We start from the raw sequence: 15,896 nt of genomic DNA, 5'->3' as shown, positions 1-15,896 counted from the left end.
TAGTGACTTTACCCCTTTGGGTACTACTTGTGCCCTCTAGAGAAACTCTGATTCATTATCTCATTTCAACAAACTACCTTAAAGTTTTCTCCCAGTAACTATGCTCTTTATAAGTATATTCGCTATATTTACTAGTAAATCTTTCTGGGTTATCCCATTAATGCCCACCCTGTCATCTTTGATTGGATGTCTTCCACTTTGTGCTGTTTTGTAAATTTTGGTTCCAAGCACTGAGCCTCACCACCAGTCATCACCTATCTGGGTGAACCAGCCAATCTCAATCTCAGTCCCTCCTCTTCCCCTTTCTTTCTTTCAGTGGAATACAACTTGACAAAACTGTGGATGTCCTTCTAGTGTCTGCCTCTTTCGTGTTTGTGAAAATTGATGTTACTTTCTCTGATTTGGTGCTTGATTGTTTTACATGCTACTGCACAGAGGTGAGGGTGGGGAGCCCTAAAAGGACAGTAAAATGCAGCTTCAGAGTAAGTAGAAATGCTAGAACCATTAGGAAGTCGCCCCAGCAGGTAGGAATGTTGCCAGAATTAGAGACTGGTGGTTCAAGAGTAATTGTTTAGAGTCTGCCACTCAGAACTGTTCTTGACCCTGGGAGTGCGTGTGTGAACAAAACAAAGATTCTGCCTTTATGGGACCTGTATTCCAATATTTTAAGCAAAGACTTTGGGTGAGTGCTATAGACTGGCATGTAATCTCATAGTTTGTAGAGTTGACTGGATAACCATGACACTAAATTTTTTATAAGGATAAACAGTTTAGCCATGTACAGAGCACAAATTTAACAATCTTTAAAATTAAGTATGGCATCATCATTAACAATAAGTAACTCAAGTATCTTTGAGGGAAAGATGGGTTAGACAGGGAGTGACATATACATATAATGGAATATTATTCAGTGTTGAAAAAGAAGATGCTGATACATGCTACAATCTGAATAAATCTTGAAAACATTCTGCTAAGTGAAAGGAACCAGTTGCAAAAGATAATTGAATGATCCCACTTTTATAAAATATCTAGAGTAGCCAAATTCACTCAGACAGAAAATAGAATGATAGTCAACAGGAACTGGGTCAGGAGAGACTAGGAATTATTATTCAGTGGGTATAGTTTTGGTTTTTCAAGATTAAGATCCTGGCAAAAATTGGTTGTACAGTTGTGTTGATGCATTTAGCACCACTGAACCTCTGACTACAGTTGTTTATAAGTGGGACTGGAGAGATGGCTCAGTGGTTAAGGATGCATGCTGCTCCTACAGAGGGCTAGAGTTGGTTCCCAGCACCCACCTCACAAATGCTTGTAACTCCAGCTCCAAGAGGTTCAGCATTCTGTTCTGACCTCCTTAGGTAACTGCACTTATGTGTACATACCCACACAAAGGCAAATATGCATGGACATAATTAAGATATTATAAATATTTTATCACAATTTAAAATTAATGTGTGAACAAACTGAAAAAGTAATTGCTAGAGAAAAAAATTTAATATAAGCCATAATGTACTATACTTGGAAGCTGACCTTGCATGTGTGAAAGAATTGAAGTTACTTACAAAACATCTCTCTTCAACATCCATATGACATGAGTGTACAAAAGCAGATGCTGGAAGGAAGTAGTAGTCAGTGGACGAGCTAGACCTTGACAGAGACTAACTAGGCACATTGCAGGTAGAGAGGGTTATGTGAACACCAAGGAAAAGAGGTAAACTGATGAAGGGACACTGAGAGACTGCAGGAGAGACAGGAGCTGAAAATTCAGAGTTTAGAACAGGCATGTGATGCGCTGAGAAACCCGAGAACATTGACCTTAAAGAAGCAGGATAGTATATAGAATGACAGGAAAGCTGAAGATGAAGATTAATGAAGACTTAAGAATAATACAGACCCCTAATAAATGGTTGGTAGTAGTTACAGAAATGACAGTCCCCATATAATGCCATGATTTCAGTGAAGATTACTTGAAAAGAACAACACTCAGTGTTGACCATAGGAAGCAAATTGCAATTGGATTGTGTAGGTACTGTCAGCCTGGGGACCCAGGAGTAGGTGGCTCCAATAACATGAAGTAACATGATGGTGGAAGAAATAATTGACTTAGTGTTGACATTTTACATCCAGGGTATTCCCTAATATATAAATAAAAGAACAAAAAACAGATTTCAAATGTTGAGAGATCAGGTTTACCAACAGTAGCACCCCCCTTCCTGGGTGGATGGGCCTGTGCTTTTTACAAAGTTTAATCAGGTTAACGTGTCCTCTAAACTCTGAGACTTCTGCAAAGAAGAGAAAATCATAATTGCGTGGACATCTTCAGGACATGAGATAAAAACAAGGCAGATACTCCAACAATCGCCTGTATTCTAGATAGCTAGGTGGTTAAATAACAAGGCCACAGAATCAAAGTGTGTGTAATTCATTAGTAAGAGAATGAGGATTTTCAGTTTAATCTAGATTGTAGTCAGTTAAACTATGCCTCCTTACCCATGTCATTAGCATGTTAATTCCTTGACCTCCTTTCATCTGGTCTTTTCCCTAACGCTTTTTGACTTAGGAGCACATTGTATGTAATTCTGCAACTATTCAACTTGAAATTCATACTTGGGAGGAGAGAATGGTAAACATTAATGGTTGTGTTCCTTAATCCATACTCCTTGTACTTCAGTGGAACATGCTCCTCGTGCTTCTGTGGAACACATACATGCATAACATTCACTCCAAGTCACCATTCCAGTCTTGTTTGCAGTTTTTTGCTTACTAGTGCTGGAAGACCGCTGTGTTAAAGATTCAAAAATCATGAAAGGTGTTCAGCTTTCAGTGCCTTTGATATTTGTCTCTGGTTTCTGAAAATTTCCCAGAAGGGGGAAAAGAACAGAGGGGAGGTCTCACTATTTCCTGGAGCTCAAATGCCACAGTAGTGCACATCTTGATTCCATTAGATTTTGCAGGTCAAAGAGCAAGTTCAGCTGGTGTAGTTTACAGCACCAGGGACAGAGTGACTAGCCGCTTTAATGACTTGCCTTTCTGCAGCAACTTACTGAGGAAATAGGGATTGCTAACCACTGAAATGTTTGTATCCACAGTTGATGGGGTGCGGGGGTTTTTGCTTGTTAACTGCTGAATAGACTCAGAACAAGAGAGTGATTTGGCAGGAAGTGCATTGACATTTTGTCCTGTGATCCGGTGGGGGAGAGTCTCCCTTGTGTCTTCTTTTTTTTTTTTTTTTTCCTCCCTTGTGTCTTCTGAGTTGCTCCTTTGAGGCTCTCCAGGGAAACAGGCTGCTTGTACTCACAGGACTCCATTTGGGGGCAGCCTCTAGTTAGTAGTGCCCTTAGTGATCAACTCCTGTTTGAGTCTGTTTCCTCTAAAATATTCATGTTGGTGTTAGCACCTACCTTCTAGATCTCAAACTTAACTGGAAAGAATCACTTCCGACTGCTTTTTCTTCTTTTCTGTGTTTCTGTTTCCATCAGAGAAGTAGTACCTTTGTCAGAAAGTATCTTCTTACAAAGAAGACTGTTCTCCATAGGCAGCAACTAAACTGCAGCTCTTCTCACAGTTTACTTTTTGTTTCATCTGAATTCTGTTGCCTCTGAAAAGCACAACATTTTAAACAAAAGTTTAAATGTGTTTGTTCTGCAGTATACCAACGCCTACGTTTGGCTTACCATGTCAGATGTATTAGGCAAACAGCAAGGCTAATTCCACCAAACTTAAAAGTTGTTGATGTTGCTTACACATCCTTGCCTTATCTTCTTGAATGTTTCCAAAGGATGTAGTTCAGTAGTGGAGCTCAAGGCCCTAAACTCAGTCTCTATGAGAGAAGGAGGGAGAGATGCCACAATGTTTTCAAGAACTTGCTCATTGTGTTACCCAAAAGGATCCAGCTTGCTCCACACCCAGTACACATTACCAAAAGGACAAGATTTTGCAAAAGAGGCTTTATTCAGCAAAAGGCAGGCAGGAGCCCCAGAACTCACCTGTCTCTCTAGGATAGGAAAAGGGATATTCATGGGGCATGGAAACAAGGTAATCAGAGACAAGAGGAAACAGTTGGAGATGAAGACAATGAAGCTGTGAGTTGTGGAATATTAAGATGTATTTAAGATGTGCTACATTCGTTTATGCTGTAGAATATTTGTTTAATGAGGCAAAGATGTGTTGCACTCTTCTATATTGCATTTGTTTAACTCTGTGAAGCTGTGTGACTTTGTCTGCCTAAAACACCTGATTGGTTTAATAAAGAGCTGAACAGACAGTAGCTAGGCAGGAGAAAGGATAGGTGGGGCTGACATGTAGAGAGAACAAATATGAGGAGAACTCTAGGCTTAGGAGAAAAGAGAGGAGAGAGGGAGCAAAAAGAAAAGGAAAGGAGGACACCAAGGGCCAGCCATGCCGCCACACAACCAGCCACAGAGTAAGAAGGGAAGAAAGATACAGAGAATAAAGAAAGGTGTAAAGCCCAGAGGTAAAACGTAATCAAAGAGAAATGAGATAATTTAAGTTAGAAAAGCTGGCTAGAAACAAGCCAAGCTAAGGCCAGGCATTCATAAGTAAGAATAATTCTCCATGTATTTATTTGGGAGATGGGTGGTGGGACCCCAAAGAGTTAAAAAAAAAACACATTGAGTGGCCTTGCATGTGGACAGCCAGATGCCATAGCTTTGTGTCCTGTATGTTGAAAGTAATGATTTTATTGTTATCTGAAAGTGAGATTGAGGGTTGGTTTATTGTCTGCTGTTTTTTTTTTTTTTTTTTTTTTTGAGACAGGGTCTTGCTGTATAGACAAGTCTGGTCTCAAATTTATGGTAGTCCTTTTGCCTCTGCTCCCACCTACAGACTTAGATTACAAGTGTGGCCCTCCATTTTTTTTTTTTTTTTTTTTTGCCTCACCAGATGCTTGCAATGGTCCTAGTCCCAGCTAGTTTTAGCCATTTCTAAGTTCCTGAAAAATTTGGGGATCCATATGGCAGGGGTACTGTCTGTAGTAAAACACTTGGCTATATGACATCTAAAGCTGATGAGGGTGGGAGCTCTCAGGTTTGCATTCAAGGGGACACAGAGTCAAATTGTCTTTTTGAATAAGAGATCGGGTTATTAGAAGAGCTATTTTTTTTTATTAATGAATGTCAAGGAAAGAAAGCATGTCAGTGGCCTTGGGGAAAGTTGAGGCCCACATGACAAAATGAGGTTGCCTTCTTATGGGTTCCAGAAAAGGAGGAGATTCTATGCTAGGGGACTGATGAATCCATAGTAAATGCTTGCAGGTTGGGCAGTCTCTGATTCCCTGATGGCAACGAGAGGGGATTGTTTCTTGCATTCTGAGGAAAGAATATGTGACCTTGAGGATGTGGGGGGAAGTGAGGAAAGGCACCCGTGTAGTGAGTATGCATTCATTGTATTGGGTGTACAGGCGTTGGGTAACCTAATAGCTTGGGGTCTGGTAGCTTAGAGCCTTGTGTCAGGATGGGGAGAGACACAGCTCAGTTTTTACCTGAGCAGCAGCATCTGGAGTGGATCCCAGCAGAAAGCAAGCGAAGCTACGGAGTTTCATTCCTGTTTTCTTTGGGCATTAATAGTATCCATCACAAATTTATTGAAATTATAATATAACAAAAAGAACAATACTGTCTCTATCCCTAGCTGTCCAAGCATACCATTTGTGAAAGAATTGGAATTCAGTCAAAATACTTCAATATAGAATAATTTCACCTTTTCACATTGTGCATTCTTCATTTTTCTTACTCCCCCATATATTTGTGTACATGCATGCACGCGCACGTGTAGAGGTCAGAAACTAGTATTTCTCTTCTTCCACCACTAAACTCAGGTGGCAGGTTTGCTGGCCCTTGTGTATTTTTTCCTAATTTGAACACTCAAATCCCTATCATCTTTGTATTTGGTATCTAATAATGATACCATGTAATTTGCTGATACTAATTCATCATTTGCTTTTGCCTTATTAGCAACTGTGTGATTCTTAACAGTCAGTGCACAGAAACACAGCACTTCACTGAAAATGCACACTCCTCATTCCAGCTTCTTAGGCCCTGAAAGCAAACAGGATAACCATCAATAAGAATCTGGATAGTACACAGTTAATCCAGCTCAAACTCCTTCAACTTTAAGGTCATTTCACCACTGAGAATACTTGTTTCAAATGATCAGTGGATGTATTTACACTGTCTATCCCTTTGGTACTAACTAGAGCCTGATTGTGTAAGCCACCTGCATTGTCCAAAGTTCCACAGTGTTGAGACAGTAGAAGTGATAGCTAAGATCCATGAGAATCCTCTCTTCCAACAGCAAAAACTAGTTAATTTTTTTTATTTTCTTGTTGTAAACTGTGGCCCACGTTGTTAGTATTACTTATTCAGAGTTTAGTAGATCTATTCATCCAAAATAAAATCTTAGACTTTTTAAATGATAGTCTTCCAGTTTGTGGCCTCACTAAACTTTTCCATATGACTGCAATTGAAGTTCAATTATCTTAACAAAAGTCAGAAGCAAAGCTAAGCTTCCACAGGGCATTCTCAGACTCAGCATTTTCCTGGGTCAGAACCTACAACTACTTTATATAGCTCTTCTATAGTCACTCAGATTTGTGTCCTTACATGAGAGGAGACGTAGTGAAGGATGGGTTTGGGTCCACGGACAGTTTGTTCTTTCAGTTTGTTCAGATGATTTGTAAGTTTCTTCTCCTTGATCTTTTCTTTCTGGACATGAACTACAGAGTAGCTAGCCAGACTGTGGCAAAGAGTAGGGTGGAAAGTGAGGTCAAAATTAGCATAGTATTAAAGTTTGCACAGAGAAACTGAAAACTCACCATGAGAGCTGACGTGTAACAGCCTACACAGAATAAATTCATTCTGTGCAAATGATCTCAAAACCCAAGAATATAAAAGTTTGGTCCTTTGTACAGCTCTCCACTCAGCCTCTACCCTTTCACCAGCTCTGACCCACTTCATCTTTTAGAAATGTTTTCTTTCCTAATAAATGGCAGCTACTTCTACCACTGCCCTTATGTCCTTGATCCAGTTCCTCATTATAAGAAATCCCAGTGGATACCCACTGAGCCCCAATATCTGCCTGCAATAAAGCCACTAGTAATATGTGATGTTTAAATTATTGTTTCAAAGTATATGCAAAGATCATTGCCAATAAAGTCACACTCCTAAACCTATTTGCATTAATGAGATCAAGAAATTTGCTGATGTTATCATGCCCCCTGAGCAAATGGCTGTGATTCTAAGTCCACTTTCTTAAAGTTTGCAAATTAGGGCTGGCAGTATGGTTCAGTAGGTGAAGGCATTTTATTCCAAGCTTGACAATCTGAGTTCAGTTCCCATTTTAGAAACAAAGAATAATTTCCATGTCCCACGAAGGACCACGGGAACAAGCAAAAGTAGCTTAGCCAGGCAACTCTTTTTGTTAAAAAAAAAAAAAATGATGCAGCAAGACTCAAACTGTGCTAGCAAACCACCAGGACCGGAAGTTCATTTGATTTTTATTCTAGCATAGGTAGTAGACTATTTCTTTTCCCCCATTGTCTTGGAGTCCAGTCTCACAGTCTTTTGCTGTTAGCTGGTTTTAAAAGAATCAATATGAAGGAAAGAGGGTAGGGGTTAAGATTTGTATAAAAGTAATACAAGCTATGGAATGTTGACCCTTTTTTAAAAAGGTTTTTTTCACACCCAAGACTCCACATGATGGAAGGAGAGAACAGACTCCCTTAAGTTATCCTTACTTCCATGCATGCATTTGCTCACATTTTATTTAGTTTTGAGGCAGGGTCTTACTATGTAGCCATTGCTTGTTTGGGCCTCACTATGTAGACCAGGTTGGCCTTGAATTCACAGAGTTTGGCTTGCCTCTACCCCTCAACTGTAGAGGGATTATTAAAGGCATGTGTCACAATTCCTGGCCTTATTTAATTTTTTAGCTGAAAAAATTAAAATATTTTTAAAAGTTCCTACATATAATTGTATCCTAATTTGGAAAATCAAGTTAATGACTGTTTTGTTTAGTTGGTTCAATCTTGTCATGTGTATGCTTTAACTACCTAATTCATCCTGATGATAAGTACTATGTGTCAGACCAGGGACTATCCCTTTCAGATACTGGTCCCACAGAGAAACCAGAGCTCACAGAAGGTCACACATACGCATACTACTACACAGAGAGAAATATATATATATATATTTGTGTATATATATATATATATATATATAGAGAGAGAGAGAGAGAGAGAGAGAGAGAGAGAGAGAGAGAGCGCTCATGTGCCCATCCTGACCCCAACTGCCCTATGCTATGGTTTTTACAGTTCTCAACTTTAGCAACTTTAGGTTCTACCCAGTACTTGGCTCTATGCTCTTTATCAAGTAAGCAATGTAAATCACATATTGTAGAACTTCTGCCACCCCCTGAAACGATACAAAAAGTCGGTTATTTTCCTTTGTTCTCCAGATATTTCTTTGTAGAACTACAAAGAATTTCGGGTTTGGATCAGTGCTCATGTTTTCTTTCCTTTGCAGGCAAGAAGCTCTTCTGGCAGCTATTAGTGAAAAGGATGCTAATATAGCTCTTTTAGAGCTTTCGTCCTCTAAGAAAAAGACCCAAGAAGAAGTGGCTGCACTGAAAAGGGAAAAGGACCGCCTGGTGCAGCAACTCAAACAACAGGTATGTGATGCAATAGAGGCAGGAAGAACGGGCCAGTTCCAATGCCTTTTCAAACATGTCTTTGCCTCTGTGTGTTTTTAGGGCCTTGTGTTTCATACTGGGATCAAATACAGAAGATTTTCATAATTTGAGACTTCACAAGTCTATGACTATCTCTTTAAAAAATTCATAGAATTCTTAGTGATTAGACTAAATTAGAAGATGTCACCGGGTGTTGGTGGTGCACACCTTTAATCCCAGCACTTGGGAGGTAGAGGCAGGCGGATCTCTGTGAGTTCGAGGCTAACCTGGTCTACAAAGAGAGTTCCAGGACAGCCTCCAAAACAATACAGAGAAACCCTGTCTCAAAAAAAAAGATGTCACAGGTCCTGAGGTTTTGATTTTTTTTTAATGTTATAAAAGTCACAGTGATCAATCTTTTCTTCATACTCACACTTGATTGCTTACAATGTTGAACATTTACCTTCTCTGTGTTTGTGTCTTTTGGGGTTCAGTTTGCTTTCATTTTGTTGAAACAAGGTCTTGCTACATAATTCTGGCTGGTCTGGTACTCATTTTGTAACCCAGGCTAGTCTTCAATTCATGACACTCCCCCACCTGAGCTTCCCCAACACTGGGATTTTAAGTGTACACCTCCATGTCCAGCTGTATCTAAAAAATTTTGTCATAGTTTCTAACAAGAGGAATTAATTAACCATATAATTCTGTTTCACTGTTGATAAAAGTCAAGGCATTAATTGACTCACAGAACAGATTAACTCCAAATGCCAGTGGTTAGTAAGATCTATACTTTCCTCCAGTCTACACTACCAGATTAGTGTTTGCTTCAACTCTATGGCTTACCAAACCAACTCACAGACTTCTTAGCAACCCTCTCTCCGGGACCATCTCTTCCTTGAACCACACTCTTTCCTGTCAACAGATTCTTCTAGACTCTCACCTGAATTTATTTAGCAGCATTGACCAATTATTATTAAATGCTTACTGTGTTATTACTGATTTTTTAAACATCTTCCCAGATTACTTAGCAAACCTCATTTTAAGATCCTAGAACTGCGCCAGGCAGTGGAGGTACACACCGTTAATCCCAACAGTTGGTGGCCAGAGGCAGGCCAGTCTCTGTGAAACCAACCTGATTTACATAGTGAGTTCTAGGACAGCCAAAGCTATACAGAAAAACCCTGTCTTGAAAAACCAAAAATAGAAAAAAATACTTCCTGGAAGACATTTGTCTTTGTACATTATTGTAAACAACAGTCAAGTTCCAGAGTGTGGAGTAGAACTATGGTTTAAGAGTTTAGGGTTGAAATTAACAGATTGGGAATATAAAAGCAAGTCTATAGGGTCATAAATAATGTATACACTCACAGCAAAAAAGGACTTCAGTGAGTTGCAATGTGTTTATGCTTCATTTCCCTCAACTATAAAATGAATATTATGGAAATGTAAAAATGAATTGGCTTGTATCTTCAGAAAGCCACGATCTTCTTGAGAAGGCTATTATTACCTCAGGCAAAACTGTGGTGTATAGCACTCTGGGTGTATGCCCAAGAAGTGCCTGGGAACTGGCTGGACATCATGTCCTAAAGCCATCACTCTGTGTCCTGCTCAGTTGACCAGAGCCCATTCCTGGTCCTTTTGATGTTTCCTCTCACTGTTGATGGCTGAGCATCACTCTTCTATATACTCAGTCTTAATCTAGGTGTCCCCTGAGATTATACAAAAGTGACTAGCACAGGGTGAGGGTGAGACGTTTTCCTATTGTGTTATATTTTAACTGCTTTACCCTTCAATCCCACTTAATTTCCCCAGTCTCTTACTGTAAAGGAGTATTTCTAAGTATTTCCATGCAGTTGTGTATTTTGTTGTGGTTCTGTCCATTGTATAATTGCCAGGTTTTAGTCTCTCTGGGAGTTACTAGGACACATGACACTTTATTGGCTACCTTCGCTTTTATTTACTGCTTCACCATATAAAGCTAATTGCTCTGACATCACTTGAAATAGGCCTACACTTTGATTTGGCGCATCTTGGATTCTAGCAGACGTAGCAAACATTCACTTATCTGAAAACTAACATTTGTACATACTTTCAAATGTCTCCTGAATTCTGCTGGAATGCTGGTTCCCACAATGACAGTTGCCAGGGCTCTATCCATATTCCATTTATAAGTAAGCTGACTGTCCCCAATTGTGTACACACTGTCTTGACTCCTTTACTAGAGACGTTTTATGCTCTGTTCATGGGTAGAATGTGTCTTTTTATTTTCACCTTACACTTTTCTCTCATAGGCTGTGGGGCTGGTCATTGGCCTACCTTGGAACAAATTGTATATTATTATCCTCCTTCCTCCCATCTCTCACAGCAGCTCGCTCTGTCGAGTGTAAGATGTGTTGTTTGTGGTACTTACTGAGTTCATTGCATCTCTTTGTGAGTGACAGAGGCATGCAGGTGCAGAGTACTCCCACTTACTCCAACCTCACTTTCGGTGCACACACTTTTATCATGACGTCATGAGACAAAATTCAGTTTGAGTGTCAGTTCTTCCCTAACCAATGGCAGATCATTTTCCTTGTTGGAAATATGTATCTGCTTTTTCCTGTCTTGAAGATTCTACTAACGGTTTTAAATCTCTTGCTGTACATATAAATGATATCATTTGTTTTTATTTAATTTGTTTTAAGAAGAACTTTATTAATGTTATCTAGAGGCTTGTCAAATACTTATTAAAAACTCAGATTTGTTTTGTTTTGTTTTTGTTTTTTATTCTTGGTCTTAGTCCTTGACCTACCCATTGGAGCAACATTTTTTTTTTGTATTTTGTTTTTGTTTTTATATCTTGGCCACAGGTTCTCCTCCCTCCTCTCCTCCCAGCCCCTCTCCCTCCCCCATCCCCTCCTGCTCCATTTCTCTTCATAAAAGGGCAGACCTCCTATGGATATCAACCCGCCACAGTATATCAAGGAAATAACAACTTTAAAAAAGACTATCGTTCATTTATTCTTTGACAATTTCATACATGTATATGATTTAACTTGATCATGTCCACACAAGACTCCTCAGTACACCTTCCTCACTCCCTCTTGTTTCCCCACCCCGACTGAGTCCAGTTAGTGCTGCCTACTGGAATGTTGGCTAATGTTGTTGGTTTGGTCTTGTATAGTTAACCATAGCTGCAGTGAGTTCATGAGTGCCACAACCAAATCCTGTTTGTATAACAGCATTTCACAGCACTCCTGCTCATCTTCTGGCTCTTACATTCTTTCTGCTGTTTCTCTACAATTTCCCTGAGCCTTGGGGGTTGGAGGGTTGATAGAAATGTCAGTTAGGGTTGAGCACTGGATGGGCACATAGTCCCAACATTTAACCAGTTAAGAGTATTCATTAAGTGCTGCCCACTGCAGAAAGAGACCTCTCTGGCCAAGGTTGGGAGCAACTCTGATGTAAGGCTGTAAATGTAAATATTTAGAAGGCAGTTTGACAACATTTCCATTTATCAAAACAATGGCCATAGATTCCCCCTTAGGAGGTCTTTGACCTCCTAAGCCATGGGCTAGCTTTTCAGTGTGGAGCAACACAATAAATATGTAGATTATTACCTATCAGATTTACTGTTGATGGTCTGTAGTACATATAGAGATCTCTTCTAAACACAAGTAAAATTATGTAAAGAAAGACTAAAGATATGAACCAAACTTGATGAAAGTCACCATTTTTGATTTATTTTCTTTCTTTATAAAGAAAAAAATGTTGGATGAAAAATCTTTCTAGCTAGCCAAGAAAATAGCTTTCTGTAGACTAGTTACAGGTTTAAAGCCTTTCATTATGAATTAAATTTGGAATGGGAGTCTTTTGCCAATAAAAATAGTGGAGAATAAGCCTTTAAAGCTGCATATATAATGTAGAATCCTGAATCACCATCATTCTTCATTGTTTAAGAAATGGTGACAAGAAAAATCTTTTCCAGTATTTTTGATCCATGGTTTGTTTAATTGACAAACAAGGAGCCTATGAATTTAAAGGGCCAGCTTTATTCAAAATTTTAAAATCAGCATGTATACTGAACATATATGAATGTTTTCTTGTCATTATTCCCTAAACAATACCAAGCATTTGTACTGATATAATGTATATAGAAGAATATGCATAAGTTATATGCACCTACTATGCCGGTTTATATAAAGGAATTGAATGTTCTCAGGCTTTCATATACGTGGAGGAGGGAGTTTTGTAGATTAGAATCAATTCTCCACTGAAACCGAAGATCAGTTACATATCACAAAGAACTTTTACTTTCAATTTAAATATGGACTAAGGGACTGTATCGCATGGTGTGTTGGTCTCATTTTTCACTTTCAGCGTGTTATTTTAATACATATATATATGTATATGTATACATGTATAAGTAATTTTAGTTTCATTTTTACTTGTGTAGCAAGAGTGACTACATTTGTGTATTATTTTTCATGTTCATTGTCAGTAATGAAAAAAAACTGACACAATAGTATCAGTGTTGTGACTGGTAATTCCTTTGCTGGGGCGCTCAGTTCCTTCAAGTAAATTTTTATGTTTGAACATGACTGCAGGTGATGCTGTCACCGAAGTTCTCAAGCAGGGTGAGGACTATCTCCATGTATCCCTCACTCCCCATGGGTGGCCTCCTTAAAGTCTGTGCAACTGACACAGGTTTTCACCCGTGCCCTTCCTCCCTCCCGCCTCACAGATCTCTGCCCACTGTCCAGCTCTAACATCACTGCTTTGGATTTTCAGCTTCTGTTACTGCATACCCTGGTCCCAGTCACCGCATCTGTTAGTCAACTTCTACTCTATAGAAACCCCCTTGACTTCACACAATAATTATTATTTCAGGAACTGGAAAATAGCTTTGCCTATGGGTTAATTTAGGGTCCCTTATAAGTTTACAGTCAAGCTGATGGCCAGATCTACAGTCACCTAAAGGCCTGATTTGGGCTGGAGAGTCTGTTTCAAATCCTCATGTGGTCTTGGCTCTTCATAGGGTCACTTAGAATCTGGCAATGGATTGCCCTAAAAATGTGAGGATGGGATGGGATTCCTCTAGATGAGATTTCCAATGTCTTTGCAACTTAAATTAAGAAATCATATGCCACCTCTTCTGCCTTGCCACTTGTTCCTTCTTGCTGCCTGCTCACATGCACAGTGGATGGGTGAGCCCTTAACCATCTCAGAAGAGACTAATGGAAGACTTTAGCCTCCTAAGGGTCCCACCCTTAGTCCTTAAGGGCTGTGGAGAAGGTTCCAGTATGTGAACTTTGAGCAGATACAAACATTGAGACTATAAGAAAGGTCACTGGAAGGCATTCTAGAAAATAAAAATGTGGTATCACAACTTGTCTATGTAGATTTTCTGTCATATGCTGGAAGGAAGAGTGTGTGTGTGTGTGTGTGTGTGTGTGTGTGTGTGTGTGTGTGTGTGTGTGTGTGGTTGTTGTTGTTAGGTTAAAATATAAAGAAGCTGAATGCTCAACAAAATAGAACTAATTAAATAATCCATTCTATATAGCCAAGAAAAATTAGGGCTAAGGCCATGAAAATTAATGATTATCAGCATCAAACTAATGATCCCTAAAGGTTATTAGGTACTGACTTTAGGCTATGCACCTTTCTAAATGCTTTCTTTCTACTAACTTAATTAACCAACCCTCACAGCAGTCTTTTAGCTGAGATCTATGATCACCCCCATTTTTAAGATGGGGAAATTAAGGTTCAGAATTTAACTCAAAACATACCTAAGGTTAAATAACTAGTATATGGAACTAGAATTAAACTAAGTCCAATTGGCCCTAAAGTTCTTGCCCCCAACCATCATTAGGTTTTTCCGTAAACATTGGGGGAAAGTAATCAAAATGCTTTTAATTCACCAAGAAATGTGGAAGGAAATGAGACAGTGTCTCCTGCCAGTAAAGTGGTGTTTCAGGTACCATACATGTAGAAATAGGCACCAAACAAGTGTAAATGAGAAGTGTTCCCTTTTATGTGTTCTCTACGAGGAGGAGGCTGCACAGATGTACTTACTATATTAATTACTGTCTGTTGCTGTGTGAAAGACCACAGCCAGAAGCAACTTATGGAAAAAGTTTATTTTGGCTTGCATTACAGAGGGATGAGCCCATTATGACAGGGAAGCATGGCAGCGAGTCGCAGGAATGGCAGAAGGAAGCTGAGAGATCACATCTTTTACCTTAAACACAAAGCAGAAAGAGTGAACTGGATGTAGACAGTGCTATTATATACTCTCAAAGTCTGTGTTTAATTGATTTTATTGTGGACAGGACTAATTTCATGGTCATGAAAGTCTTTAAGGTTCTTGTTGCTCTACCATGTATTATAGGGATTTATCTCAATGCAAACTATGAATTTCTTTTTAGACACAAAATCGAATGAAACTAATGGCTGACAATTATGAGGATGACCACTTCAAATCCTCCCGTTCCAATCAGACGAACCATAAACCCTCCCCAGACCAGGTAAGACTGTGCTGGAATGTCTCGTTCTTTAAAAGCTGTGACTCCATATCCATGTGTTTTGTGGTATAGCATATTGCAAATTTTAGGTTGTAGATTTAGAAGAAGAATCTCAGCTTTTTCTCAGTAATTCATGTATAAGAAATGGATGGTTCTGAATATCTTATGAGCATATACTTCAATTGTTTATGAGAACTATTATTAAATAATTGCATTGAGATGAGAAAAAAAATGAGTCCTACTTTTCTTATTAAAGAATTGGTTCCATGTTAGGAAACAGGACTTTTTTCCAAGCTCAGCAAGGCACAGCTCAGAATCGAAATTACTTCTTGTTGAATTGCAAATTATGAAACCTACCCATTTTTTGTGAAAGGTATAGCTGAAGGCTGGAATTTACCCAAGTGGTCAATAGCTTGCCTAGCATGTTCAAGGCCCTGAGTTGAATCTCCAGTACCACAAAAAATTAAAGGTGATAGAAGAAACTTAATTTTTTTCCCTTTGTTTCCATGACCTTCTCAAGGGATGTTGTTGCCTTTAGCTTGCTTCCAAATTGTTATTTTTTTCTAAGACTCAGAAGGAATGGTTCTATATGATGACTAAACCAGCTGAGACACACCCAGTGCTTTAGAGGAAAATAGAATCAGCCTTATATAAAATGGAGAGTTATCTGCTTGGTGTCACCCTACCTAGAAACCACTGTTTGTTCTG

At 39.1% G+C, this 15,896-nt stretch overlaps 1 protein-coding gene across 11 annotated transcripts in view; it reads left to right on the top strand.

Moving 5' to 3' along the window:
* The window catches only part of Erc1 (ELKS/RAB6-interacting/CAST family member 1), a 294,181-nt gene that overhangs the window by 216,317 nt on the left and 61,968 nt on the right, over positions 1-15,896 (top strand). For all 11 annotated transcript variants that reach the window (XM_040739043.1, XM_040739041.1, XM_040739040.1 and 8 more), the window contains 2 exons: positions 8,541-8,685; positions 15,093-15,191. In XM_040739043.1, the coding sequence (XP_040594977.1) occupies positions 8,541-8,685; positions 15,093-15,191 (244 nt within the window). The remainder of the gene's footprint in view (positions 1-8,540; positions 8,686-15,092; positions 15,192-15,896) is intronic.

The sequence above is a fragment of the Mesocricetus auratus genome, unplaced genomic scaffold (assembly GCF_017639785.1).
Source record: "Mesocricetus auratus isolate SY011 unplaced genomic scaffold, BCM_Maur_2.0 Super-Scaffold_100676, whole genome shotgun sequence".
Lineage (NCBI taxonomy): Eukaryota > Metazoa > Chordata > Mammalia > Rodentia > Cricetidae > Mesocricetus > Mesocricetus auratus.
The sequence above is the reverse complement of the archived record's forward strand: the minus strand, read 5'-3'. Positions and strand labels throughout refer to the sequence as shown.